We start from the raw sequence: 27,072 nt of genomic DNA, 5'->3' as shown, positions 1-27,072 counted from the left end.
AGGTGTTTCTCACCAAACTGAAACATCTTCGTCCTCAACAATATTAGCAAACTGCAGCTTCATCCTCAGCTCATGTGTCAGAACTACACTTAGAAAGAATCAAAGCCTGTTGAGACAGATATATATTTTTAAAAAACTGTACAAAAGAATTATCTATCCCAACACAAACATAGCCCTCTTATCCAGCAGGGCGCCACGGGCGACCGCTGGTTCCGCTGGTCTCAGCATGCTGTGAGAAAGGTGGGCAGGAGGGTCCACTGTCAGAGCGAATGAGACAGGCCAGGCGCACATAAAAATGATGCTTTGTTTAACAGATGAATTTCAGAGCTGCAGCCAGCGTCGCGCTCCACTTTGTGTTTGGATTCCAGACTAATGTCCTGCTGTAAATGTCATAAATAACTGGTGAGGAGGAAAGTGTCCGAGATAAAGATTCATTTATTTCGATGGAGGTGAACAAGGTTGTTCACTTCATCACGAGTCCACGCCTTGCATTGATGCACCAGTCAGCGTATTTGTGTGACAGCTCGCACCGGCTGTCAACATTCCGAGTTTTAAAGCATTTTAGATTTTGAGAGAAAGGGTCCATAATTCCGTGACTGGTCATTTTTCCCCATGAAATATTTTAACTACATTTTCTCTGTAAGCAAATGAGGCAAAGGATCATGGGAACGATCTTCCCATCCCAGTTTATGCTCCCAGAAAGCCTTGGTTTTGCTTGGCTGGCCCGCCGTGCTGATGCAGCACTGCATCCTCAGATGCTGACAGACCCCAGAGCCGAGTGGGAGCCTGATGGAGTGGCCGCTCTCACAAGGAGGAAAAGCTGCTGCTGCCCAGACAAGGTCACTCTGGCCTCCTGTCATTATCTCCCAGGCAGACAGGGGGAACGCCGCCCCATCCAGCAGCCATTAGTGCCAGGCAGAGACCAATTACCACCAGGCAAAGGGCAAACAGTAAGCACACATGAATAAAGCCAGACGGGTCAGCGTGGTCACCCGTAGCAAAGGTCGGTGTTGTCATCATTTCAGATATGTTAAAGTTGTAAAAGGTTCTGTGAAGAAAAATGCACGAGCAGGAAGGGTTAAATTAATTACACGTTTCCTGAGTGCAATGATGTTGTCCATTAGGGAGCCTGACTGCAGTAAAAAAACATTATTGTCATTATGTGAATTGTCTTTCCTCAGTGTCTTCACCGGAACCTTCCGCACGGACAATTTGTCTTTTACAAATACATTTGGGATCAATAGGGATGGTTATTATCTGGATAAGTTTGTCCTTGAAGCTCTGCGTGTCACTGGTGATATCTTCTCTGTCCCTTCAGAGTCCCGACGATTTGTCAGGAACAACAAGGGAAAAACAGATTTTACACCTTGAAGGGTGGAAATTTGGAATCGTTAGCATATTTTGCAGTTGCAATCATACGTGTGCTGCTACTTAAACATTGCTGGGTTTGCAGAAATGTTTCAAGGCTTTTTATTCATGCAGAGCAGAAACTGCTTATTACGGGTATTAAACACATCACCCAGCACTGCATGTTGCAGTTGACATTAACAACTCTTCTGTGGCAACAATGAGATGAGAGAAAAAGATTGAAAAAGATAGAGGATAAGAGCATGATTAAGTGCATCTATTCAATTAATTGGAGCATTACAGGCAAAAAAACCCTGAAATTTCAACTGATGTAAATTCAATTTAAAAGGTGTCAAAAGGCCTTTTTTGCGTCTCCATTTTTAAAGAGGTAAATACACAAAGGTGGTGTTCTGATGCGACACTAGCAGTCGTGCGTTGTAGGAGCTTGAAACACCTACAGATTTGGGTTCCAAGGAAGTGCAGAAGCGCTGCTGAAAGGGTAAACGTGGAACTAAATTTCAACACATCCTCTTCTTTCATGCCACACAGGGGTGATCAGCTGGAGGAAATCAAGCCCCCTCTCTAAATTTCCTCTCAACTGATTAAGATAAACTGCTTTTCAGCCATGGTTACCCCCCAACCAATCAATTAAAGTAATCAATTAAAGGCCTGCCGGCTGAGCCTTTGGTAATTGAGGGTTGAATAAACACAGGCTGCTGATCCTGATGATAAAGCCGTAACAAAACCACGGGCATGAAAGAGGCTTGAAAAATGTAATGTCTGGGATTTTAGCAGGTCTCAACTGTAAAATATCAAAGGAATTCTCTGTCTTCTTTTTTTTTTATTCCTATTTTTTTATTTCATTTCGGAGCCAGTGCGGTCCTGGCTCTCACAAAGTCCGCCCCAGGATGTTAAATATTGAATAAAATCATCAGCGCGGCCGTTCCAACTGGCTGCGGCTGCTTTTGCCCGTCGAATTCAAACATGCCACTGTGTTCCTCGGAGAGGGTGGGGGGTGAAAGAAAGTCTTTGGACCAGCTTGGCTCCTCTCCTGCTGGCTTCAGGTCCAAGAGGTGAAGAGGCTGTCTGTGCATCAGGAAGGCTGAAATCTGGCCACGCCAGACCCCCCCCGTCCCCGACTCACACGCTCAAATATGCATTCATATCAGAGTCTTCCCCTAAACAGGAGTTTGATCACTTCACTTCTTTTTTTTTAAAGCTTTGGTGAAAATATTTAATCCACTATTTAGGATGCAGATTTTTATAAAACACTCGATGATCCGGGGACCACCAGAACACGACAAAGCCAGTGGTTATAAATGTATATTAAACGTGTTATTACCTGAGTCCTGCTGACAAGAGGATGGAAAATAAAGGCTGCGCCCGCTTGGGCTCGTTATTTAACAGTCACATAACATATTTAACATTTCCTTTGTGTTCAGGGACATAGCAGCAATTAGTTAACAAGTGGGTCATCCATTAACGTGGCCCGTGGGCCTGGCAGGGATATCAGCCTCCAGGGCAGCTCTCAGCAACTCCCTGGAACAGAGAGGCTGGGAATCCATTATGACCCAACATTCTTTGGTAATTGTTATTACCGGTGACGTAGAACAAGTGGTTTTGTTCTATTGTCGCGTTCCCTCCTTTTCCCCTGATGTTTTCCATCGTCTCCTTTGGCTGTCAAGTGAAGAGGAGCCACGCCGGGAGGCCGGGAACTCGCTCCCGACCGAGCCCGAGGCTGAACGAGCCCCAGAGCCGCCGCCGCCGCCGCCACGTCCGATTCTCACAGCTGCTTTTCAATGAACATGAATAATGAATGGCTGCTGATTTTCCAAAGGTTGCGTTTGTGCTGTCGGAGCGTGCACTCTGAGGACCCTCGGCCGCCGTCCTCCCCTCCTAACTGTGGATGCGACCTTTGACCCCGACCCCCCCACACACACGGAACAAACAAAGACGAGCCCCCGCCACTCCACTCGGACCTGGATCTCTGCGGGGATCTCGCAGACACTCCTTTGAAATAGTTTACTTAAGGATAAATACTTAATGCGGCGTTCTTTTTTTCTGATGAAATAATTCATCGAACACACAAACATTTGTAATAGCCAGCCGGCCCCTCACAACGGCGTCGGAGCAGGGCTCAAGGTTGATCAATAGAGGCCTTGGGGGGGTTTATTTTCTGTTCCTTGATCAAGGCTGTCAGATTAGTATAGGTACAGTGTAAATAGAGTATAGGCGGCGTCTCGGCAGCGCGGGTCGGAGCATCGCTGCCTCATTAATATGATTAGGAAAACAGCCTTCGGGCAGTGAGGATGCAGAGCAGCACACAGAGGCTCTGCGGATACCAGCAGGACTGCAGCAGCACAATGGCCCCGTCAGTTTGTTTTTCGCTGCCCTTCTTTTGCAACTCAAATAATCTGAGCTGAATTCATGAATATTGCCCCCCCCCCCCCAAAAAAAAGGAGACATATCTACACCCTTGCAAATCCGATTCCTTTGCAGCCATAATTGATGGCTGTTTTTGATCCGCGCAGGAATTTAATTACTGCAAAGAGTGCAAATATTTTAACACCCTCAAATCTTACAAATTCAGAGGTTACTGGTTTGCTCCCGTTCCAACACATCGTACTGTAATTTGTCATTTGTCAATGCCCCCCCCCCCCCCAACTTCCCCAGCGTGGATCAACAGTTTGCTCACCGAGTCAGTCTTTTTCACAGCGCTCGCTAAAGCCTTCCGGGTTGTGAGGCCCGCGTGTCACATCAGTTTCTGGGTGTGAGATGTGAAAATTGGAGACGTTTCAGTGTCTCCACGTTGTCGTTGTTTTATTTTAATTTGTCTGATTAATTTGGGGTGTTATAAAGGAGAATATGAGCGATATTATAATGGACTGGTAGTAATCACGTCTCATTCGTTTAGGTTTGGTAAACAGTTAGAGGAGCTGTAAATTTCTCACTTCTGTGTGTGTGTGTGTGTGTGTGTGTGAGATGAGGATAGTGACACGTCTACTGATCTGTCCATCGTTAAGTGCTGATGAGATCTCCCTCCTAGCTGGAGAAACAGGTTGTCACTTCCTGGATCCAACAGACAAAAATGATGTGTTCCAAACTCAGCAAAAAGAATCCGGAGTAAAAATTATTCCATAACATGGACAAAAATCCCCTCTTAAGGGCAACGCATATGGTGACGACGTTCCTATCAATAATAACACAGTATTAAGCTTGTTATTACGCTTTTCCTTAGGACAAAGATCTTTGTGGATGATTTCAAACGCACTCTAGTTGCAGCGTTTTAGCAGCATTTGTTGCAGTCAAATGTTTAAATAAAATAGCGTAAAGTTTAGCTTTTTTGAGCCTATTAGCATTAGATCTTTTTGTTTTATTTCCTTTAGCTTGTATTGGGTGTTTCCTCCAGAGCGAGAACAGATGAGCAGAGAAATGTTGGTTCTGCGTCTCTTACCTCAGACAGCCAGTAGATGGTGCTCTACTGTGGGGTTAAGCTGGGACATGTTTTGTCTACACAAAAAAAACCCAACTTGATGTTCTGGAACGCATTAGTCACCACAAACTTATGAAATACCGAGTATTTAAGGAGAATCTTTAAGAACGGATCTCATTTTTAGGGGCTCTGTCGGCAAAGAAAAGCAAAGAAAAAAAAGGAAAAACAAGTGACACCAGAGAAGTTATGTGGTGATAATTGTAGCTTTCAAGGCTCCTGCTCATTCATGTTGCATGGAAAACACAGACGGCACACGGCCGGCTCCCCTCACGGCCCCGTCAGGACGAACGTCGGGTGGGTGATAGAAAAGCCAGATTAGCCCTGTCAAAAACCAACAAACAAACACACAGGCAACAACTTGGCCGGTTGCTTTGTTTCCCGCTTTCAAAGCCATTTGTTCTTTGACAAGGTACCGGAAACGATGTAAAAGAATGCACTCCCTATCAATTGTGTTTTTCTTTATCCGCGGTCACGTTTGCGGGGTGTGGGAATAAGCAGCGTTCTGGGCGCTGCTGCTCGGAGATAGCATTCACAGAGCAGAGCACAAGAACAGGCTGAGGCATTCAGCCCGGGGAGCCGGAGGCCCTGCGCTTCAGGGGGGGACAATGTTCGCTATCTTTGGTCTGGACGCAGAATAAAAGCAACGATTTTTTTGTGAGGTTTGGCAGGTCCGCTCTGCAGACTGTCTGTTCAGCCAGTCTCGTATTCACCTGCTGACGCCCGGCTGCACCGGCTTTTAAAAATGGCCGCTATTTCACATGGCACAATGCTTAATAGCGGACGGATGGACGGACGGACGGACCTCACATTCTCTGCCCCGTGTTTCGCCATTTCCTATATTTTTGGAGTCCTGTGGAGGCATTTTCTTGACACAATTAGAACAAACAAACAAAAAAAAAACCACAAAGATTTTCACATTACGAGTTGAGCAAATAGAAATCTGGCAGCAGCTAATATCGTTCCTGCTTGTCGCTCGTCCGCACTGATTTTTGTCGCATTCAGCTCATCAGTTGATGTGAAGGCTAAGCGATTTTAATCGTCGCCGTACCCACTGCTGCCTCCCACAGAGCCACCACATTGCATTGGGTAAATTAGTATTATGATTTTAAGGGATAAATACCCGTTCCACCTAATTAATCCGCCACATCGCAGGGGGATGTGACACCATTAGCCCGACAGATCAAAGGCCACAGATCAAAGGCAGCAGCTCTGTTAGAATCCCACACAGATGAGAAGAAGGTTTCTTGTTTATTTTTATGTACGGACGGCCTGTGAGCTAATGACTAAAGAATGCAGCAATATTCGCAAATTTCCTGGTTTTTGTGGCTATTAGCTGAATGATTTTCCATCTCTGCTCTGCTGCTAAGCAGGTGTAATTGGCGGCGCGGTGGAGGTTTTTGGAAATTTCAGGCTTGTTGAAATCCCTTGTTAGCAAAAACACGGAGCCATTACCCTAATGTACGACTTCCAGTTCCACTGTGAGCTGTTGTTCCCCACTAAGTTTTACACAAAATGGTTCTGGATTGTCTCGGCTTTCTCGTTAGGTCCAATTTGTGGATGCTGGAAAGCGTGGACCAGAAAAGTGATTGTGGTAAGCCTTTATGCAACAGTGTGCGCTATTACTTCAGTAACAATGTTTTGAGCGCCATGTTTCTAGAGGAGAAGTGGTGCTGCTAAAAAAGCTTCACCTAAATGGAAACAGAATCAAAGAATTCTGGCAAAGATCAAAACGCTGAAAGTTGTGGCGAAAACGAAAAATCGTTATTCCGACAAATTACTCAGGTAACGTCTTAATGAAGTGTTTGCGGGGAAAAAAACGAATTTCCACCCTTGAAACCTTGAGCCGATTAAATAACCCTTCGGCTTTCAATTTAGCTGGACTCTTTCGCAAAATGTAATTATGTCGTTTCATTTCTCTGACATTTTTATGTGTGTTGGAAGCCAGATTCAGATCTTGATTAAATTCGCCGCGCCGCAGTTAAAGATTTAAATTAACTTTGCGACTTTCCGCCGTGTTTGACGTTCCCCCGACGCAGCGACGGTCCTCAGCACCACGCAGGAGAGCAGCTACAGTAGCTGCTCCTCAGAGCCGCTCTGCTCCCCAAAAATGTCCCTCTCCTGCCAAGCTCACCACATCTTCGCTGTTTACTGATGGCTGCTACACATGTGGTTTTTGCATATGCTCTCCTCTCCCACTCAAATCTCCTGCGGTCCCTGGGCTTCCTTCTGACATTGGCGCTTAAATTTTTCAAGCAAAGAAAAGGCACTTGTATGAAATAATAATGACCGTTTCAGACATTTATATTCTCCACGTCCGGCTGTCATCTCTCCTTTTCTTTCCGCGTCCAACACAATATCCTAAATCTGCGATGCACGTCTCCATTGTGGGGAGACGGTTGTCTTGGCTGAAGTGGATACGTTCCCTGTTTTTACAGTGAGATCCTCCCCTGTACGCTTCGATTATGCACATTCTTCCGGTTGGGAATGCGTCAAAATCCGGGATGAACCCCTGACACGTTGGCCCTCCCTCTCAGAACATTCTCCCTGATATCAGAGTCCTGGTGTCTCATTAAACAATATGAAGAGCTTCGTTAATAAACGAATCCGTGCCGCTGTGAATGCTATCTCCCGCAAATGCAGGATTTACCTTTATTATTATTGTGGGTTTTCACTGCAAAGTTCCTTTTGTGGAATCTCCAAGTGCCACTCAAAACATTCTCCATAATTTATTGAGGGTACTGTGAACCAGCCCTCTCCTGTCAGGAGACATCAGTATAAAGGACGTACACGCGTAGCGTGGCGTGGCGTGGGAGCCCTTTCCGAGTCGGCGCTATTTGTTTTGTCGCTCTCCCCTTGTGCCGGCGCGCCGGCGGTCTCGGCAGAGTGTGGATGTCACAAAGCATTAGGAAGTATGAGATCCGGGATGTTTCGTTTAATCTCCTTGACTTCCCCGGTTAGAGGAGGCGAGCGGCGGCGGCGGCGGCGGCAGCCGGGGGAGACCTGGCAGCCTGCAGAACAAAGCTGACTGACACCATGTTTGCCTGAGGGCTCTGCTCTCTCTCTCTCTCTCTCTCGCCCTCCCAGGCGTCGTCTGTGAGCGCGTAAAACAATGAGAACCAGCCGGCTGACAGATACACTAAGCTGCAGTCACTTTGAATGACATCCGCGCGGAGGAGCCGCGGCGGTGGCCCTGGTCTGGGACTCGCTACTAATAGCTTCGCGAGTAGAGACCGGAGCCTCTTGATGATGCTGCGGATTGTTTAAACCCCATCAGTCGTGTGTTTGCATGGGATGTTTTTAACGGCGTTGCAACAATGGCCGCTCTGGTCACTCTGATTGCCCCGAACGCCACACCGGTCTGGGGTTAAATGGGACCAGATGCCTGATTGAAGCGAGCGAATACCTTCAGCTCAGGTCGCCCAGTTCAGCTTTCAGCCCATGTAACGATGATCTGTCGCGAGACGACGCATTTGACCCCCTGCGATCCCAAAGGTTATAGGAATTACAATCAGGGGGAGTTTCTCAGATTGACCTGATCTGATGCTCAGCTGATTGAAAGACTCCAGCGCTCTGCGTCATTTCCAGGCTGACCCTTTTACCTCTGACTCAGGAGTCAGGTTACGACCACAAAGACGCCGTTCAGGTACGGTCGAGATGGCGGAGGCTTTCCAGAAACCCACAGAAAGAATCGCGTTCAAGGTTTTTATATTGTTGAACTTTAACGTACCACAGAGACGCCAACGGTGTTCCTGGTGGTCCACATTCGAGTCTTGCACACGCACACGCAGACTCCCACTCCCACGGGGGCGCGGCCAGCACCGCCGCCGCTCTCTCTTCAGGTAAAGAGCCCCACTCGGCCGGGTCATATGACTCAGCCTTTGGCTTTTCTGCCCATCCTCCAGCGCATCTCTGGGGCCCACGAGGCTCTCTGGCATCCAACGATGCTCTCATTAGCACATGCCAGCTTGCTAGTTGCTGCCTCTGAATCCAGAGCATGTCAGGAGCCACGTCTAGGAGCCACTCGAAATGACAAGATGAGAGTGAGGGCCAGGGGCTGGCATATGGTTCTGATTAGCAGTCGAGTTTACAGGGGTCCTTTAACCGCAGAACATAATCAGACCTCCCTCTGTCTGCTCGCTGAACAACATGGTGCCCATGCTGATAAGCCCAAATGTAGCTCAAATTAAAACCAATCATTTCAAAAATCTTGCTCCAAAATGAATCCTGGACTTTTCGTGTATTTGGGGAGAACAACTCACAACCGACAAGCAAAATTCAAAGATTGGACATAAGGAGGGAAACAAGGGGAAATCCCAAATTCTATTCGATTATTTATGAGCGGTTTCCAATAATCCGACGCTATTAGAGACCCCCCGCCAACCAGGCGCAGAGCGCAACTCCCCTCCACCGAAACTTTCAGTGGCACCATCGAAGCAGCAACATCTGGCTCCTCGTGTAGGCGCTTATTAGGATCGAATTAAGTAGAAATGAATGGGATGATACATGACAGGGTGCAGATGTTCAAAGCCGTGGTGTGAAAATCTGAGGGCAGAAAACAACTTAATGAATTCCGCGTTTTACAGCAGGGGCGGGGCTTGGGGTTCACAGGTTACAGAAAAAATGGCTAATTAAATTCTGGAGCAGACGCACATGGAAACGGATGTTTGGTCCGTGTCGCTGCCCACATTTGCCAGGAGCAGGATCAGGGATGGCGACAGGGTTTGTGGTTTGTTATTAACGCGGGGAGTTGCTCTTCTGGGATTTGTCTCTTTTTGGTTTCAGATTTTCAGCTGTAGTTTTTAAAAACGACATGTTATTATTATTTTTAAAAAAGGCCGTTCAAGAGTGTCACAGGCAACAAGTGGCTTTTATCCTCTTTTCTTATGGTCCACAGGGTTTTGACCCCTAAAACCTGGGAGCAGGACTGTAAGAAACCTAATGGGTCCTAACAACATTTAAAACTGTCAGAATAAAAACAGAAGCATATCAATAACTGATGCTTTCAGTCACTTTAATCTTCACACACGCAGGGAGGGGGATCGTAAGAATAGTAACCCTCTGCTGCTGAGCTGAAATAATTAAAGGTAATAAAACCCTAAATATAAATGAAACCAAAATGACGTCGTCACAGTTAAAACGGGCTGAATCGTTACCTCATTTAATTAAATCGTGGACAACTATTATTTGACTTTATTTTCCTCGTGTGGCTCAAAGCTGTTTCTCTTCCGAATGGCGCCCCGCCTCTTTCTCATTAATGTCCCATCAACCCGCTGGTTAACAGCGCACGGCCGACCCTAATTTACACATTTTCACCAGCGTAATCTTAAAGGCCGAGCAGTGATTTCTCTGCCCTGATGTGGAGGGGCGGGGCTTATTCAGCCTTCTTATTTTTTTTATTATTTTTTTTTAAAAGCTTGGGGTGTTAAAAAAAAGAGCATTTTAATTACTCACATGGGCTGTGAGGTCCCAGCACGGCTGCAGTGGACCCAGGACGAGGGTTCGTTAAAATACTGAGGACCAGAGTCGTCATTTAATGCTTCATTCTTTCATAAATGGTGCGAACTGCAATTTACCTGTGATTACAAGAAAAAGAGGAAAAAAGCCATCATTTTCTCTGTTTACTGTTGCACCGTATTGATGTGAGCGTGGGGAGAGGAGCGCAGCGGCGCCGAGTCCAAGGCCCGTTTAACGGTGACATCCAGAGGGAGCAATCCTTTACACACTCCCAAGTACGGGGCGAGTGAGTTATTCCTCTGGCTGTGTTTAACACGACCACGTTCAGTGTGGAGCACTCAATAAAATTTTCTCTTCCTTCCAAGGGAGATGTATTGTACTTTAAGTGTTCTGACACATAAACACTCCCCCCTCCCTCCTCTTTTGGTGACTTAAAGCTGTATTTCAAGCGGTTCTGTACGCAGGGAGGAAGCCCAGCTCTTCAAATGTTGCAGGAGCCTTCGCAGCGATGTGCAGAAGTTTGGGAGTGTGGTAAATTTACTGGGCTGGCACCCCCGACAGGAAACTGACAGCATTATGTGACACCGGGGAGCGCTGTAGCGAGCGGCGGTGCGCAGCTACACCCAGCAACAACAGCTCTTTTTGTCCGGCCCTTCCGTCACAGTCTCAGGCTCCCTGTCAAACACAGGTGTGGCTGGAGAATGCATGCTTTATGTACACTTTCTTTTCAGCGCACGTCATGAAGAGGAATGAAGTCAGTGTTTCTGAGCAGGAATCAGAGTCCTCCAGGGAACGCCACGACCCTCCAGACGACGCACCAGCCCTCACAGAGACCAGTCAAAATAGACGTTGCTGGTGGAGTCATGACTGGATTATTTATCCCAAATGAGTTGAGTGACAGAGAATGGGACTGGACATTCCCACCTTGTTCCTGCCCTCCACCGCCGGGAATCTCACAGGTCGGGAAGCGCGATCAGAAACGGCGGAGAATCGAACATATTTGGCTCGGGCTGGGTCGGACCTGCTTGGCGCTGTCGTGAGGTCAGAGAGCCGTTTCCAGGGAGTGAGCCGGGGGAGGTTTCAGCAGTGAGTCAGAACGTGGTGGAGTTCCGTCTAAAGTCGTGGAGCTTCTCTTGAGATGATGTCATGCCGTGACTCCAGTATCATGTCAGTCTCCTGTTGATGGAGCCAGAGTCTGACCTCCAAACAGAGGCGACGGGCCTCTTTCACATTCTCTGTCTTCTCTCTTGTCTTGACTTCGTCCGTGAACGCCGCGCACGTGACATTTCCCACGGAAATGGGCTCAACACGCACGCTGTCAACAGCTGTACACACGACCGTTATTACATTAATTACATTTTGCTTTTTAAAGAAACCCAAATCTTTAAATTATTTCTTTGAAAAGGGATTTAAAGTTGATTATTTCATAAATTGCTGCAAATGGAATCGTTATTCACCAAAGTGTTGAGCTTGTATCGGTGTATTCTGGTCCGTTGGGTCGGATTTACCAGTGAAACCAGTTTCCTGACAGCCACCACAGTTGGAATTGTTAAGATCCAGATGCAGGAAATCCAGAAACACAAAGGTAGAACATCAACCAGGCTGGTAGTTGAGTCGGTACTGCAGGACGAGATTGAGCCGACTCTCCAGTCTGGAGATTTGAGACGTGCTTCACTGGGGTTCCAGCCACACAGCGGGAAGAAGATAAAAAAAGAAGGGGGGGGGGGGACTCACAGCGCATTAAAAACAAATCTACTGAGGGATCCAGCAGCAGCTTAAGTAGGCCAAGACGATTAAAGGGTCAGCGGTGGGAGACGGGTCGAGCCTACCTGGAGTCTCTAACCTTGGTTCAGGCTGCCAAAGCCGATCGCTCCCAATCAAAAACACACGTACGCACGACACGCGAGGAAAGTCAGTTCAAAGTTACGCAAGATAATATCAACTGGCTCAGCAGATGTCTTTGGCTTGGCCGGCCGTTCTTTCCCTCTTCTGGCAGGAGTCCTGATGGTTCCACCGCCTTCATTTTTCATCTTAGAACAAACATCCATAAACACGTTTCTGTCACTTACTGAAGTTCAGTTTTGCTTGCAAACAGCATCATTTTAACGCTCAGATGCTAACGGATCCCAACAACGTTCTTCTTTTATTAAATCACAGATGTTTTCTGTACCTGTGAGGGGCTCTTCTTCTTCTTCTTCTTCTTGTCTTCTTGTCTTTCCTCTGTGCCAAAGATCTGCTTTGTCAAGCAGCCTGTTGGTTTCTCCAGTATTGACGCTTTTCTCCTCCTTTTATCTTGAACGACCTTTTGACCTTGACTTGATAGCCTCTGTAATTTGGGTTCTCTCTAGCTTCCATGCCAGGCATCAACCCCTCAGCTCTAAACAACCTACAGAATATTGCCATTGTTACTTTTTTTTACCTGTTTATATGATGTCAGGTAATCCCGATGATGCTCGAGGGGGCAACCATCAAGTGGGAGATCAAAAGCAGCTAACAGCAGTTAGCAGCTAACTCCAAAAGACCAACCACAACTGTAAATTTCAGTAACTGTGTTGACACAGTGAAACTCTGTCCCTGCAGCAAACGTTCTCCCTTTGTGTCTTTTTGGATGTGTGGGTCCTTTAAAAGATTTATTTTTAGGGCCAATGCTACATTTAGGGTGGGAGTTAGTTTAGCTTCAGGATTTGTGCTCTAACCCTAACAAAGAGTGACACAAAAAATGTATTTTATTAGGTTGTGTTTGGGCATCCCATGATATTAGATCATACCTAGGCCTTCATATACAAAGAAATCACTTCAGTGCATCTTAGTAGCATCAATGAATAAATGCTAAAGGAAAAGGTTCTTTATTAGAAGAAAACAATACACCAAAACATTTAATGAACAAAAGGATCCTGTTTCATGAAGCATTTGTAGGTTTTGGTTTCCACAAACTGGTCAACAAGATAACACAAGTCACCTCATTAGGCTACCGCAAAGCTTTTTTTTCGGAGGGGGGGCCTTCGTACGTATTGTGCTAATACTTGCACATCTATTACACATCCAGGCTCGTACAGGAAGAATGGGAGCGGCGGGGGCGGTGGCGAATCACCACAGTCAGAGAGCTGAGGCTGAAGCAGAGAGACTAAAAAGACACTTCAGGTTGCGGTTTCACACATGAAGTGCAAGAAAAACAGCAGCCCACGTTTGGCTCACGCAGACAGCTGGACGGGTTTGAAATAGGACATGTAATCGCTCCGCCAGAGGCTCGTGAAATCAGCGGCGGGCTCGATCCGCTTCAGGTTTCTCTTTTTTGTGTGTTTTAATGGACAGTCGCCCGGATCCAGAAGGCACAACACAACTGGCCTTCACGCATCCCTGACTGAGATTAGCATCCAGATTAACATGAGCTCTGCGCAGCAGCGGCGGCGTGCTAACACTTCTGCTGATGACTCGGCGTTTTCTGTTCATCCCTGCTGATGGCGTCCAAGTTTACATGTGCGTTCCCTCCTCAGGCACAAGGCCTCGCTGCAATGATGTCGGGGAAATATTGTTCATCAGAGTTTCAGTTATTTCTGGAGACCGACGTCCTCAGAGTCTCTGAACCTCCCCCTCCGTGCCGGCGGTAACGTCACTCCCTGTCCTCGCTTAGCTTCAACAGTCGATCTTGCGGTGGCGTGCGACACAAGAGGCCGGTCCGCGCTCCTTTTCTAACTACAGGGTTGGTACGTTAGCAACCCTCCGCCCCGATAACCGCCAAAATCGCTGAGGCTACGAGTGCTGCTGTGCGGTTCTGAGCGACGCATTACAGCACACACTTTCCATTACAGCATGAATTCAGTCTGATCTTTCTCTAATCAAAGTGTCGCTCTGGCCGTGGAGGCGACCGCACGATCTAGATTGAGAAGTCTTTCTCTCGCTCGCTCCACCTTCTAAAGTTTCAGCCATCATACCGGTGGAGGTGGGGGAGGGGGGGATGGGGGAGGGGTGGGGGGATCTCACATGCTGAAGACAACAGTTCCAGACAGTCACTGTTGTAGTCACACCGCATCGTTACACCCTTAAGGCATTACACCAAAAATACACCCCTGGAAAAATGAAATGAAGGCGACCAGCTAAAAGGTTTTAAACCCAACACAAATATGAAACAGATGGTCAGGTTTGATTTAGGTTCTGATTCCAAACAAGGAAGTGCCAAACTTCTGACATCTCAGTCATTAAAGACTCCAAAATCATTAAACCCTAAATGGACAGCGTAACTTCCACTAAATTCCACTTCGGAAATTCAGGCTGGCGTCTTTTTAACAAAGACTTTTGTGTGCGTAGGTTTCAATGTGATTCCATTTAATGATGATTTGCTGCCTTTCACATTAAAATCGCCCACTGCAGTTAATCTGGAGCCTGTTATTTTTGGTGCCGGCCAGTTAAAAATCAGGAAATCGCTTATTATTATTTCTTTAATAGGCAAATAACACTTGTGGGTAAGTCTTTGTGTCTTTTCCCCAAGTTTATTTCTAGGTGTTGATCATTTGCACGTTATCCCTTTTTACTGCAAATACTTTGGATTCTTTTAGTATCAGGTTTTTTGTTTTTTTTACTGGCTAATCTTTCGTTTGTTATTTTTCACTTGCCGTCAGAGCCGTGAGCTCCATCATTTGTCTTTTCAGAACAAATGATGGAGTTAGTTTCTTGTTCCACCAAAGACTCCTTTGAATCTATTGTAATTGCGTGTAAGGCATCGAGGGTCGGGGGTGGTGGTGGGGGGGTTCTGGACCTTCCTGTGATCTTCTCCAGTGCGTCCCGGTTTCTGGCCCACACTGAGGGTACATAATGAGGCGCATTAAAATCACAGTAGATATTAAAAAGGCAGCACAAATCAAAAGGTTTGGCCACCTCTGGGTGGAGGCTAATTGAGCTAGCTGGCTGTACTCAGCACCTCTGGGATCGGGAGTCAAAGCCAAGCGCACTACAGCGGTGTCACACTGGGACCTTCGCAGCCTTGTAATTGATAATAAGACGACCCTCCGTTCGCTCGGTCTTGCTGCAGGCGTTGCTGAAACACTGACAATAGAATTATTCACAACTCCTCTGACATTGTGTAATTATGCGTGCCCAATTTGCCTCCTAATTAGACAACAATATTAGAGATCATAGATTCGGTTCTGAGACGTTGGTGATTGATGGAGGCTTCAGGGATCTACAGTTGGTGTTTGTGGGCAGTAATTCTATCACCAGGAGGGTTAAGGTTACACGTTTCCATACATCTAGAGCTTCTGATCGGGTTTTATTTTTGCAACAGACTGCTCGTAACTTGACCTTGTTGACCTCAACCATGCAGCTACAGTTTTTGGAAATATTCGTAGTGGTTGTTGGTTTGAGCGTTTTTATGTAATTTAGCTTCCTTGGTATTTGACACCGGTGCCAAAGCTGTTATTTCATCTCTCCAATTAAAAAGGAGTTAAACTGTCTGTGAATTTCATAACAATACTTAATATTATCCTTGAAACATGATTCAGTTGGCAAATGTTTTAAAGGGTCTCCCTCATTTTCTGTCAGTGTCAAGACCTGCACCAACGCATCTCGGGCGTCATTTCTCAGGAGACACTCGCAGCTGGAGGGCGAGGTCTCAATATCGGCGCGTTCCCGGTGTCCTTCTTGTTTTACCTGATTTAGTTTATTTGTGGTTTCCTATTTGATTGGTCTAAGCCAGCTGAAGCCTTGTTAGCATTACAGGAGGCGATCTAGACACGAGTGATCAGAATTAAAAGGCGTCCACGTTCGACAGCCTGCTGCACAGAGTTCCCATTATATCACCACAGCCGTGCTGTCGTCAGCCGGCACTGATTCGAGTAGGACCGCTCTGGAGAGGCTCTTATTTGGGTTTGTGAAGCAGCTGCACCTGCACGTCAGGCAGCGAGGGCGAAACCGACAGCCCGTTAGCGGCTTATGCTAACGCATCGTTTGACGGATGATTGACTCGTAGGGCTGCCTTTTTATTGGCTGACACATAATTGGCCGCATCTATTGTTTAATTAATTACCCTCTTGTGTTCATCCCAAGATGCCAACGTAAAGTGTGTTTTATCGTTGTGCAGCACACACGATCGCACCCTCTAATGCTAATAAATAGCTGGTTGCTGGTGGAACAGTCATCAGCACGAACAGCTTCTTTGATGCCCCATCGAGTAGAAATCTTTTAAACAAAATGTTTGAAGTGTCTGCCTGTGTAATAATGATTTATAATTCTCTTGAACTAATGCGAAATTTGCTAGTAAATTTTTTCTGAAATAAAAATAAATTGTGCCCGGAGGGTCAGGCCAAGATTCAAACGAAGATCACCCAAGAGCAGCAAATGATTTAATAAGCCACCAGCTCCACTTGGGCATGGAGAGCAGCAGAATGGAGGATTTCAAAGGGCGTCTAATTAAAATCAGTTCATCACCACGTCAATCTCTTCGGCCGGAGCGCGAAGGAGCGTCAGGGTCTGGAAACACACGCTAAAACATATGGAACCGAGCTGAACTCCTGAGGTCTTTTTCTGTGGTTTCATCGCTCATCATACACACAAATATCATATGAATCCCATCACGACGGAGCATTTAAGCTTTGTTGGGAAAAAGCACACACACACACACACCTTCTAATCATTTTTCCTTGACTATTATTCCTCGAGGACGCAGTAAATGAATATTTAATATGATTTGCATCTATATGGTGTCACAGCAATTATCCCAGCCCCGGACGCTTGACACGGCTGGTGTGATCAGATATTTTTCACGTGGAGACAATGCTGCGCTCCTCAGACGTTGCTTTTTAATCTCAAGTTGGGGTTTCATCAGCTCCCGGCCTGCTGAGACCCGAAAGCAATCATGAGCATGATCAGAAGGGCAAAAGACACGAGCTTCATCCCAAAACATTTTTAATCATATCTTCTAACCTGTAGTGCAACAAAATGGGAGCTTCAGCGCCCTTCTGACACGCTCGTGCACGTTCATTTGGCGGCAAGCCAGATTTTGATAGTGTAAAGAAAAATAGGGGGGAAAGGATTGTGCACATGGTTAACAAGGGTTAGACTAATGAATTAGGTTCCATTATCTGAATCATCACACACAATGGACCAATCAGATTGCCCTCCAAGAAGCAGGTGTCCCCGACACGTTGTAGGAAGACAGCGGGATCGCTTCCACTGTGCACCAACGCTTCATTTCTTTTCAATATGTTGCAACCTTGTGCCCCCTTTTGTTCACGTGACGAGCGCCACGTGTGCCCGTGAGTTTCATGGTGCATCTTTGATTATATCGTCACAGAACACGTGCACTTCTGAACTGTTGCTGTTGGCGCCATGCCTTGTACGGCCAGTAGGGGCGCTAGCTCAGCATATTCTTGTTGGAACAAACCATGACAAGGGTTTATTGATCAAAGGTCCATATGTAAACAAACTTTATCACTCTCAGTAAATAATTAACTAAACATCTAATACAAAGACAGATGAATTATAGACATTTATTTTTCTTACCCAACTCAATATGACCCTGTGTTGTTTTTAGGCTGTGACTTTATACAGCGGAATATTTTAGATGTTTTCTACTGTAAACATCAATATATTGATCGCTGTAACCGCCAACACCAAGAATATACCATTATTTCAAACTCATTGTTTGTTTCATTGCTGAATGATTTAAACTGTTTGTGTTTTTTTTTTCTTTTTAAATTTATAATCAGTATAGATTCGCATCAAGACACATTTGTTTATCTTTGAAGACCCAGCAACACCATTTACATAAATATATCCCCGCACCAATAGGGAGGTGGGAACAAAGTGGGCGCATTGGTGAAGAAGCAGACTTGAAGTCCCAGCAGAAAAGGCAACACGGCTCCTGCCTTCATGTTAAATTCATGGTTGAGCTGGTACACACTGGTACGAGCAGCGCTCACACTCAGCGTGCATGTCTTCCTAACGTGGTCGACATGCATTCGTTTTGATTATTAACATAAATGAAGACATTCCAAGTGTCGTGCCTTTAATATAAAAGGATTCAAGCACCTTCAAGGCCTTGCATGCAAGCAAACGTACACGCTTTAACTGGAAAGAGTTAAACTAAAAACCTGTGTGAGCTGTTAATACACTTCACGGAATTTGTTCAGGCAAGAAACAATAAAATGGAAAAAAACCTTGTGAAATTACCACTAATAACACTAACTATTTTAATTTAACACACTTGTGCTGACTCCTTTACGACCGCAGTTTTGCATTTTAAAACAATGCATTTAGTTATTATCCCTAACAGTGAATTCTGGGAATTTTTTAGAGAAACATTTCAACCAGAATCCAACATAAGTAATCTAAAACATCTAAAAATGTTATGAGTGCACTTGCAGATGGGAGGGAGGAATCCATAGATCATTTTAGAGGCAGCTGCGGAGCACAAATCATATTCATTGAATTACAGAAATTACAGATGTAGCTCAGAACCTCTGAAAATGTGATGATGAATCCCTTTTTTTAACTTCTGGCTGATAATTCATCAAACCACACTGGCAAAGTATTGGGCTTGTGAAAAATGCATGAATTACTAATTAATGAGGCATTCTCGCGGCATTTACATATTCATAAAGGTGTGTGATTCACATATGCATGAGCGAGCTGAGTGATAGCTCTGAGAGAATAACACATATTCTGAGAAAGATATCTTTCATTTTGCTCAATTCTTTCAAAAAAATAAAAAATCAGCTGAGGGAGCAGAAATGCTTTTAAAAAACATTACGCATTTATTCTTCCCCACAGAAATGCGCTAAAATGCTCCGGGAGACAAATGCACCGAGGAGATGCAATGATGTGAAACAGTACGCAATATTACATTTTGAAAGATGGTCCCGTGTGGATCTTCAAAAGTTCATTTGGGCAGCCCAGTGTTTGCAGCAAATCTGAGCCATTTCCACACAGACGAGCGCAGCCTGCGTTAGGAGAGGGTAAAAGGGGATAGAACAGGGAAGGACACACTTTTCCAATTCATCTCTCTTCTCCTCTTTGCTGACTTTATTCAGGATATTTCAAATTAATCCACCAAACTAGCGGCCGGCCTCACGGAGACAATCGTTCCAGTGAAGCACGTCCAAGACGTGTTGGCTGGTTGCGCCGCCTGTCCCTCTGACAAGGCGCTTCGCCATTGTTTCAACCTTCCCACAAGGCCCCAGTGAAAGCCGTCCCAAATATGGGTCAAAAAGCACAAATAACCCTCCGATGGTTCCTAGGCGTTTCTCACAGCTATGTCCCTGAGAATGACAAGTCCAACAAAACCGTGTGGAGTTGTTCACCCTGTGCCATTGTCTCTGGGCGTTAGCTCCAAGCTGGGCCGTTCCGGCGGGGCCAGGGTTTTGTCGGGGCCCACTCGGATGCAGCCCAGCTCCAGCAGCAGGCTTGGCTTCTTCTGCAAGGCTAAGGCTGATTCAACCCTTTATTCCGTTCCAAAAATGGAGACTTGGACGCGTCGGACAAAATTTCTAATGAGAAATACCACAAAGTAACAAGCAAGAACAGTCTGTTTCATTTAAAGTTCAAGCCAAGAACAGGAAGTAAGAACGGCGTATTGCTCAAGACCGCAAATTTCGAGGCTGGAAAAAAGACAATTAGCTCGATCTCTCCTTTTATCTGGCGCGAGAAAAACGTCAGCAAGACGTGATTAATGGGCTCGAATACAGGGAAATTATCAAGCAAATCACCTGTTTAAGACACTGAAGGAGAGGGAGGAGATGTTTACTGAAGATGCAGAAATGCAAACAACGGGGACGACATTCTGGGATGCTTAAGTTTGAGTTTAACCTTGCAGGACTTTTGGAAGGCACATCTAAACATCCGGCACAGGGCTTGGCAGCTGCACAAGGAGCCTGGTGGGTCAGCTCGTCTCCGGGAGCCGCTTCTCCACACTAATCTATTTTAAACCATCTGTGAAATTAGCAAGATTTCCTAAAGTCCTTCACCTCCAGGGTTTCAAACACTGCGAATGCACGGACAGATGTAAGAGAACCCACGTCTTTGTCGCCGACTGAACACAGAGGTATGTAGATTCAAAGTTAGGAAAGCAGTTCCGGTCACACTTGTGCGATACAGCTTTGCACAAACAGGAAGACCGAGGCTGCTCTAAACAAGTTAACCGGCTCCTCCTGTACGGCTGCCAGAGCCGGCACAATGAAGTCATGAGTCAACTCTAATGAGAAAATCAGATTAATGGCGGCGGCTCTCGGGGAAATGGCGCTGTCTGACAGATTCACCGGGTGCAACAGCGGCCGCAGCGCCGAGCAGGACAAAATGAGTAAAATATTGTTGCGGGCACCTCTAATTGCCCCCCCCCTTCCCACCGGAGTTTAGTCATCAGAGCTGTGAAATAGCAGCCCTGCCGCTGCCGCGGCCTCGCTGCATTAATTATTACCCCCCCGTTCAAGGATGCACACCTTTGTAGAGCAGCCACAGTCCATCAGTGTTACTGTAGCCCTCCATGAGGCTCCCAAAACTCTGTCGTTCATCACAGCCCTGTGATTAAGTGCACGACAACCGATTAGAGAGTGTGTTCGGATTAAACTCTCATGCGTGGATCAGTAGCTCCAGCTCGTTCTCATGCTAAATGCTGCCTAAACAAAGACACCAAGTTTCATTCTTCTCGCCGCGCCGTCGCCAAAATGAAGGCTGGGAAAATTACTGTAAGATTTACTGTGCGGAGGTGTGCGTCTAATTTACATCTGCGGTGGAGCGCACGTGCACTGAGATCTAGTACAGAGGCCAAAGCCCTGCAGTAATATACGGTAAAATAGACGCACACAAAAAAAGAAGTTTGATGAAGAAGATCAGGACAAAAATGTGCTGTTGAGTTCAGGTAACAGGAAACAGACACACAGATGGAATAAACCAAAGATACTAGTTTAAATTGGTGTGGGACAGTTAGTTGTGATGATAACGAGGTGAAGATGGCAGAAATCCAGTGACGGATGATGGACGTAGTCTGGCATTTACAGCCTTCCACATGACCTCTGGCTCAGACTACTACACACACACACACACACACACGCGCGCACACACACACACACACACACACACACACACACACACGCACACACACACGCACACACACACACACACACACACACACACTAAGCATCCATGAGCTTGTAGAGGGAGAAATTCAAAGGTCACAGCTAAGAATGTGTGTTTTCATGGGACAGGTGTGTGTGAGCGAGTGTGTGTTCTCACATTTGCTACACATTGTGTACCAAACTCCTCATTCTACTAGCAAAGTGGGTTTTTTGCTGGGTCCCACAACATTAAAGAACTTTTGGGGCAAATTTTAGCTTTAACAGACTCAATTTATTCGTAGTACCTGATTTATGCTTGAGACTAATAGTTCAACTTGATTCATATTCATGTCAATAAAGTTTATTTTGGAGGATTTCATATTTACTGCTCATAAAAACACAGATTTGTACATTTGTGTAGACAAAATGGCAAATGAGCATTTCACCAGTCCTCATTTATAATGATTTCTTTCATTATTTTATGATAATCTTGTCGATGCTTCTCGCCTCCAACCCTTTTGTCAACCGCTCGTGTGCGTTCCACAATGACAACAAAAAAAGCTGCTCGGATCTTAAAACAAAATGTCTCTTTAATTTGTGTGAACAGCAGTACAAAAGATGGAGTGATGGGAGAAACACAAACATCTCTTACAGAAAAGGAGGAAATTCTTGAGGTAAATGAGCTGAAACAGGCAGTTTCTCATCCCGCTGTTGCATTGTTTGTGATGGACGATGGCGTTCGATCACTCTCTGCCCGGATTGATTGGCGGCAATAACTTAATCAGACGTGGCGCACGTTTTCCTCCGGTGTCGAGCGCACCCAAACATGTGGCGCACTGGTTTTTGCTCAGAACCGCTAATAGTGTATAAACACAACCGAAGCTGAGGAGATAGCTCTCTGCACACACACCACTGTAAAATGATTCACCTTAAAGTTTACCTCACGTCAATACTGCACATGAAAACCAAAAGATTTGCTTGTGTACACTTTGAAGCCAAGCAAAACCAAACAAACTTAAAAAAAAAAGTAACATTGTCATTTTTTTTCTTTATAGCGATAATAGCCCTAGCAAATAATGGATCTTCTGTACTGTATAAAGAAGAATGTGAACACAAATGTGATGGCAACATTTTAAGTTGAATTAAAAACTTTACATTGGACTGTACAAGTTATTATGATAAACTATTTACATATTCAGACATAAACTTTTTTTTTTTTCCTTTTTTTAAGCAGCGACTGACACTATGCATCTTGTTTTGTCTAATAACATCCAAACAACACTCGCAGTGGGCCTAAGTATCTGCCAGGGGGAACTTAAAAAAAAAAAAAGATCTTTGCAGAAAATTCTATCAGCATTTTTCAGAACGGCTCCAGTGATGGAGGAGCCCGACACAGTGTTGCTTCAGAGACACGAGAGTACCAAAGACAACCAATGTTGTCCCAAAAAAATTGAAAAAAAGAAAAAATCACTCCTGAACAGCAGCTAGCATCTCAATCCAGCATGTCAGTGAATTGTGCTGATTAAGTTAACACAGAGGACACTCCCACCATATACATCAGAATGTACAGACAGGGGAGGAGAGACGGGAAACAAAAATAAATTACAGCAAGCAAAGTTTTAGCAAGGAGCTTTTTTTTGTTTTCCGCTGTTTGATCAAAAGGTTAATGAACGAAAGCTGCAGATCTGCTGCAGATCGTGCAACATAGGAAACGACGAAGAGGACAGAATCATGAAGGACGCACGTGATTGCGCGTTCCACCACACAAACAAATAAATATTTGCACACTCCCATGTTTAAAATAAAAGAAAAATAACTACATATATCAATTGTTTAAAACAATCATTCATAAAATTTGCAGGCCGAATACTTGCAGATTTTTGAGGATGTCGTCCGCTCTGCATGAGAAATCTGTCGCGTACTTTTCTTGCTGAGAGGATCCACAGCATGACAGTATGATCAATAAATAACTCTCGAGTTTGAGCAAGTGCTTGTCGAAACCAGGATGATCTTTGCGACTGTTTTTGTGTTCGAGAAGATGATGGAAACATTTTAGCTCCGTCTCAAGTCCAATGCTGCACTCTTCCAATATGCAGAAAAAACACAAAACTCAGCATCATGAGGTACAGTGACTTGTCAGGTGTTAAAAACACAAACCCACATACCCACATTGGAACAAAAAAGACATAAAGATCATAAAACAGAACAGCCACATAACTTATACTTCACTAATGAGCGAAAAATAGAATTCCTATGTTATATTTACAATAAAATCCAAATGAAATCTTTAATTCACTGAAAACATTTGAGCTCCATTTGAACAACTGTGTTTTGTTTTCTGTCTGATTGTCCATAGTTTTGTCTTCGCTGCAGGTTTTAGAGCCGGAGGTGGCTGATAATAAATACAATATGTCGATAGTCTACAGTTTCAAATACAATATACAACGCAGTGACGTTTGGAAGGCAAACCGAGCCTGCTGCTGAATTTCTCTTCTCGCTTTTTTTCTTGTGCTGAGTCTCTCCCCTGGGCAGCCCTGAAGCTTAAAGGACGCGTTCGTCCGTCACGTTGTGTCCTTGCATAAATAAAAACAATACAAAGACAAAAAAAAAAAAGCGACTCAAATCAAATCCACTTGAGTCCAGCCGGGGAATTATTATTTTTTTTCTGTGGTTGTTCATTCAGGATGTTCTTCCTCAAACAGCTTCACATTAGAATTGATTAAAATACAATTGATATCCAGTGCTTGTAACACTTACGAAACATTGTCTCCTCGTGAGTTCTTGTCTTTTTCTTTCTCCATTTTTTTTTGTCTTTTTTTATTTGACTGTAGAGGCACAGTCCAGTTTCAGTTGTGTGATGAGTCCGTTTCAACTACCAGCCCACTGGAGCGTGCGGCATTGTCAGGAAAGTATTTACAATCACATACAGATCAATCTAACACCAGCAAACCAGAGCAAACAGCTTTAAAAGACCAAACAGGCTGATTTGGAATAGAATCCATGCGGGTTTCTAGAGGAGAGCATTTGTAAAATGTCTGGTACCTTGAACAATGTACACATTGTGTGAAGGGGGGTGGAATTAAAAAGAAGAAAGGCTGATATAAATGATTCCAGAGAGTAGAAAAACATCGCTGAGAGTAAGACAGGAGACACTGGAGCTTAAGATAAAGAACCATCTGTACCATTTGGGGCTTGGAGAAAAATGCAGTGACCAGCAGCGGGTGGACCTCCCCTCTCTTCCTCAAACGGACAGGTTCAAGGGCAAGGGAGGCGAGGAGCTGGACTCATGCATTAATAATGCTGTATTTCAGATGATACCCAGTCGTCAGTCATTTTAATAATCCCCCACAGCTTGATGTACTTGTTCCATCTGCTCGCCGCTGCTTGGTGATTGGGCTGGGGTTGGAAGTTCGGTTGAGGCCTGACTACTAGCACTTTGATGGAGAGCACAATGAGGCATGCAACGCCCTGTTTTCATTGTTTCCTACCCCTCCCTGGTGATTTTTCCCCTTCATCTGAGCCAGATGGCGCCCCCTGGGTGCTGAACTTGGCACGACTAGGGGTCAGATTGGGGCATGGCACGGAGGGAAGCCCCTTAGACCTTCTGCCCTGTAAAGAGGATCTGAGTCTCAACATCAGTGGACTCGGGAACACTTGTCCGTGTTTCTGGAACCAGGATTAAGGCTTTGTGCCTCATCCATTAATTGTTAAACGTTGTCCTACTTTAATTCAAGACTTCAGTGAGCTTCGAAAGCTGACAAAATGATCAAAAATAACATAAGGCTCAAGCAGCACAGATGCGTAGATGTGCAGTAATGAAGAATCTGTTTAAGGTAACCCCTCTCAAGTTCATGCGATGAGGTAATTTAAGAAAGAAACTCGACCTTCTGTCAATTAAAAACCTTGCAAAAAAAGGTCACTCCATTTAAGACTACAGCAGCAATCATTGCATCAGCCCAAATGTCCGTGCTCTGCTTTAAGACTTCTTAGTGTCTATTTAAGATTTACAATGTCTAAAAGAATTAAGATTGGAAAAAAAACCCAAAGCACTAAGAACTAAGACTTTAAACTTGCTGTCCAAATAAGGGCTAAAGTGTTTAACAGAATACACTGTAGCTACACATTGTACAACATCAATTTGAGATTATAATGCCCCCAAAGCTGCCTTTTGATGCTGTTCCAATCTTACAGATTGAAGGCCTTTGGCCCTTCAGCATCCCGGCCTGATTATAAATGACGATTAAGAATTTGGTGAACAACACTGGGTGGCAGAGCTAGGGGAGACTTAAGAACACTGGGGACAAGGACGGTGAGGAGGAAATGAAAAAGGGGGCTGGCCGTTTCCTCATTGTTGATCACTGCATTGGACTCCCCGGAGCGCTGCTAGCACCGTGGGACAACCAAGATGTTACACACTTTATGCCTCGCCGAGCCCGCTGCTCCTCATTTCCTGAGTTTATTTTTTGTTAGGGTAATTTTTTTTGGGGTGGGGGGGGGGGCGGAGGATCTTGAAGCTGTATTAAGAGATTGTCTGAGAGGCAGAAGGTCGCTCTCAAAGGATTTTCCAGGGTTTTTCATCTTGAAATGTTTGGCACTTCTGCACTCATATATGCAGTCAGTTGACAATAACAATAAAACTAACAAACTAATAATAAGGACAATAATAATACCATGTAGTTTCCCTCGTAATGCTGGACGTAAATATATATTTTGTTCTGGTGATTCTTGATTAAAACATTCACAAGCTCTCTTTGCTGCCACACTATACCTGAGTCAGAGGATTGTTCCTGTCCACAACGGTCCTGCACCACATCCAAATCATCCGATCGAAGAGAAACGTGATGTAAGAATATTCAATTTCAAGTTATGTCTTTAAGCTCCAGGCAATTACCAAATGGCATAAATGTCCACAATCACAAAAATGACAAAAAAAAACCAACTAAATAAAATGTTGAAATCACAACCAAACTGCGTCACACTAAAATAAACACTTAAGACCAAATAGCTTTTGATTCTGATGAAGCCATGTCTGCATGCTGGCTCCTAAACCCAGTTTTCGCCTGTGTTTTTTCTCCCCTCTGTTGTTGTTTTCTCTCGCTTGTTTGCTCCATCAGATCAGACTGGCCGTGTTGCTGTCCGTTTCCCTCTCGTTCCGGATGTGACAGGTCTCAGTTGATGCTGACCGGCTCTTGTGTTTCATTTTCACTACTGTAGTCCGATTTGGGCTCGTCCTCAAAGTCCTCGTACAGGTCCATCTCGTCCTCGCCATTGACCGGCTCGCTGTTCGCCATGGCGTTGGGCTCTAGCTTCATGTTGTAGGTGCTCTGAATGACGGGGATGGACGGATCCGGACTTGCCGAAGCACTCGAGCACTCGGACGTCATCTGAGGTGACGGTGTGGTGTTCGTCATGGTTATGGCCCCTGGGTAGACCATGCTGGGGCTGGTAGTTATGGGGATCTGCGGTGGCTGTCTGGACGTAGAGAAAAGAGATCAAATAAGAATTTAACTTTAATGAAAGACCACAACTCAACAGACATGAAACCAACACGTGGCTTCTTTGTGTTTCTGAAGTGACTGACGGTCATGACTAAGGTGGGGAAACCTCCCTTCACAGTGCTACCCTAAAGGCTTCTGTAAGTCTGTTTGCAACTCTTTTAGAGGATGATATTGTAAAAAACAACTATGGGTGTCGTGTTAGAAACTGAGAGAAGTTAACAGTTTGGAAACGAAGCGC

At 45.1% G+C, this 27,072-nt stretch overlaps 1 protein-coding gene across 7 annotated transcripts in view; it reads right to left on the bottom strand.

Moving 5' to 3' along the window:
- Window positions 1-21,906: 21,906 nt before the first annotated feature.
- sox6 (SRY-box transcription factor 6) overlaps window positions 21,907-27,072 on the bottom strand; it is a 104,535-nt gene continuing 99,369 nt past the window's right edge. For all 7 annotated transcript variants that reach the window (XM_011610181.2, XM_029845736.1, XM_011610183.2 and 4 more), the window contains one exon: window positions 21,907-26,808. In XM_011610181.2, the coding sequence (XP_011608483.1) occupies window positions 26,505-26,808 (304 nt within the window). In that variant the 3' untranslated portion in view covers window positions 21,907-26,504. The remainder of the gene's footprint in view (window positions 26,809-27,072) is intronic.

The sequence above is a fragment of the Takifugu rubripes genome, chromosome 13 (assembly GCF_901000725.2).
Source record: "Takifugu rubripes chromosome 13, fTakRub1.2, whole genome shotgun sequence".
NCBI lineage: Eukaryota > Metazoa > Chordata > Actinopteri > Tetraodontiformes > Tetraodontidae > Takifugu > Takifugu rubripes.
Note: the sequence above shows the minus strand (reverse complement) of the source record. Positions and strands in the feature narration are given on the sequence as shown.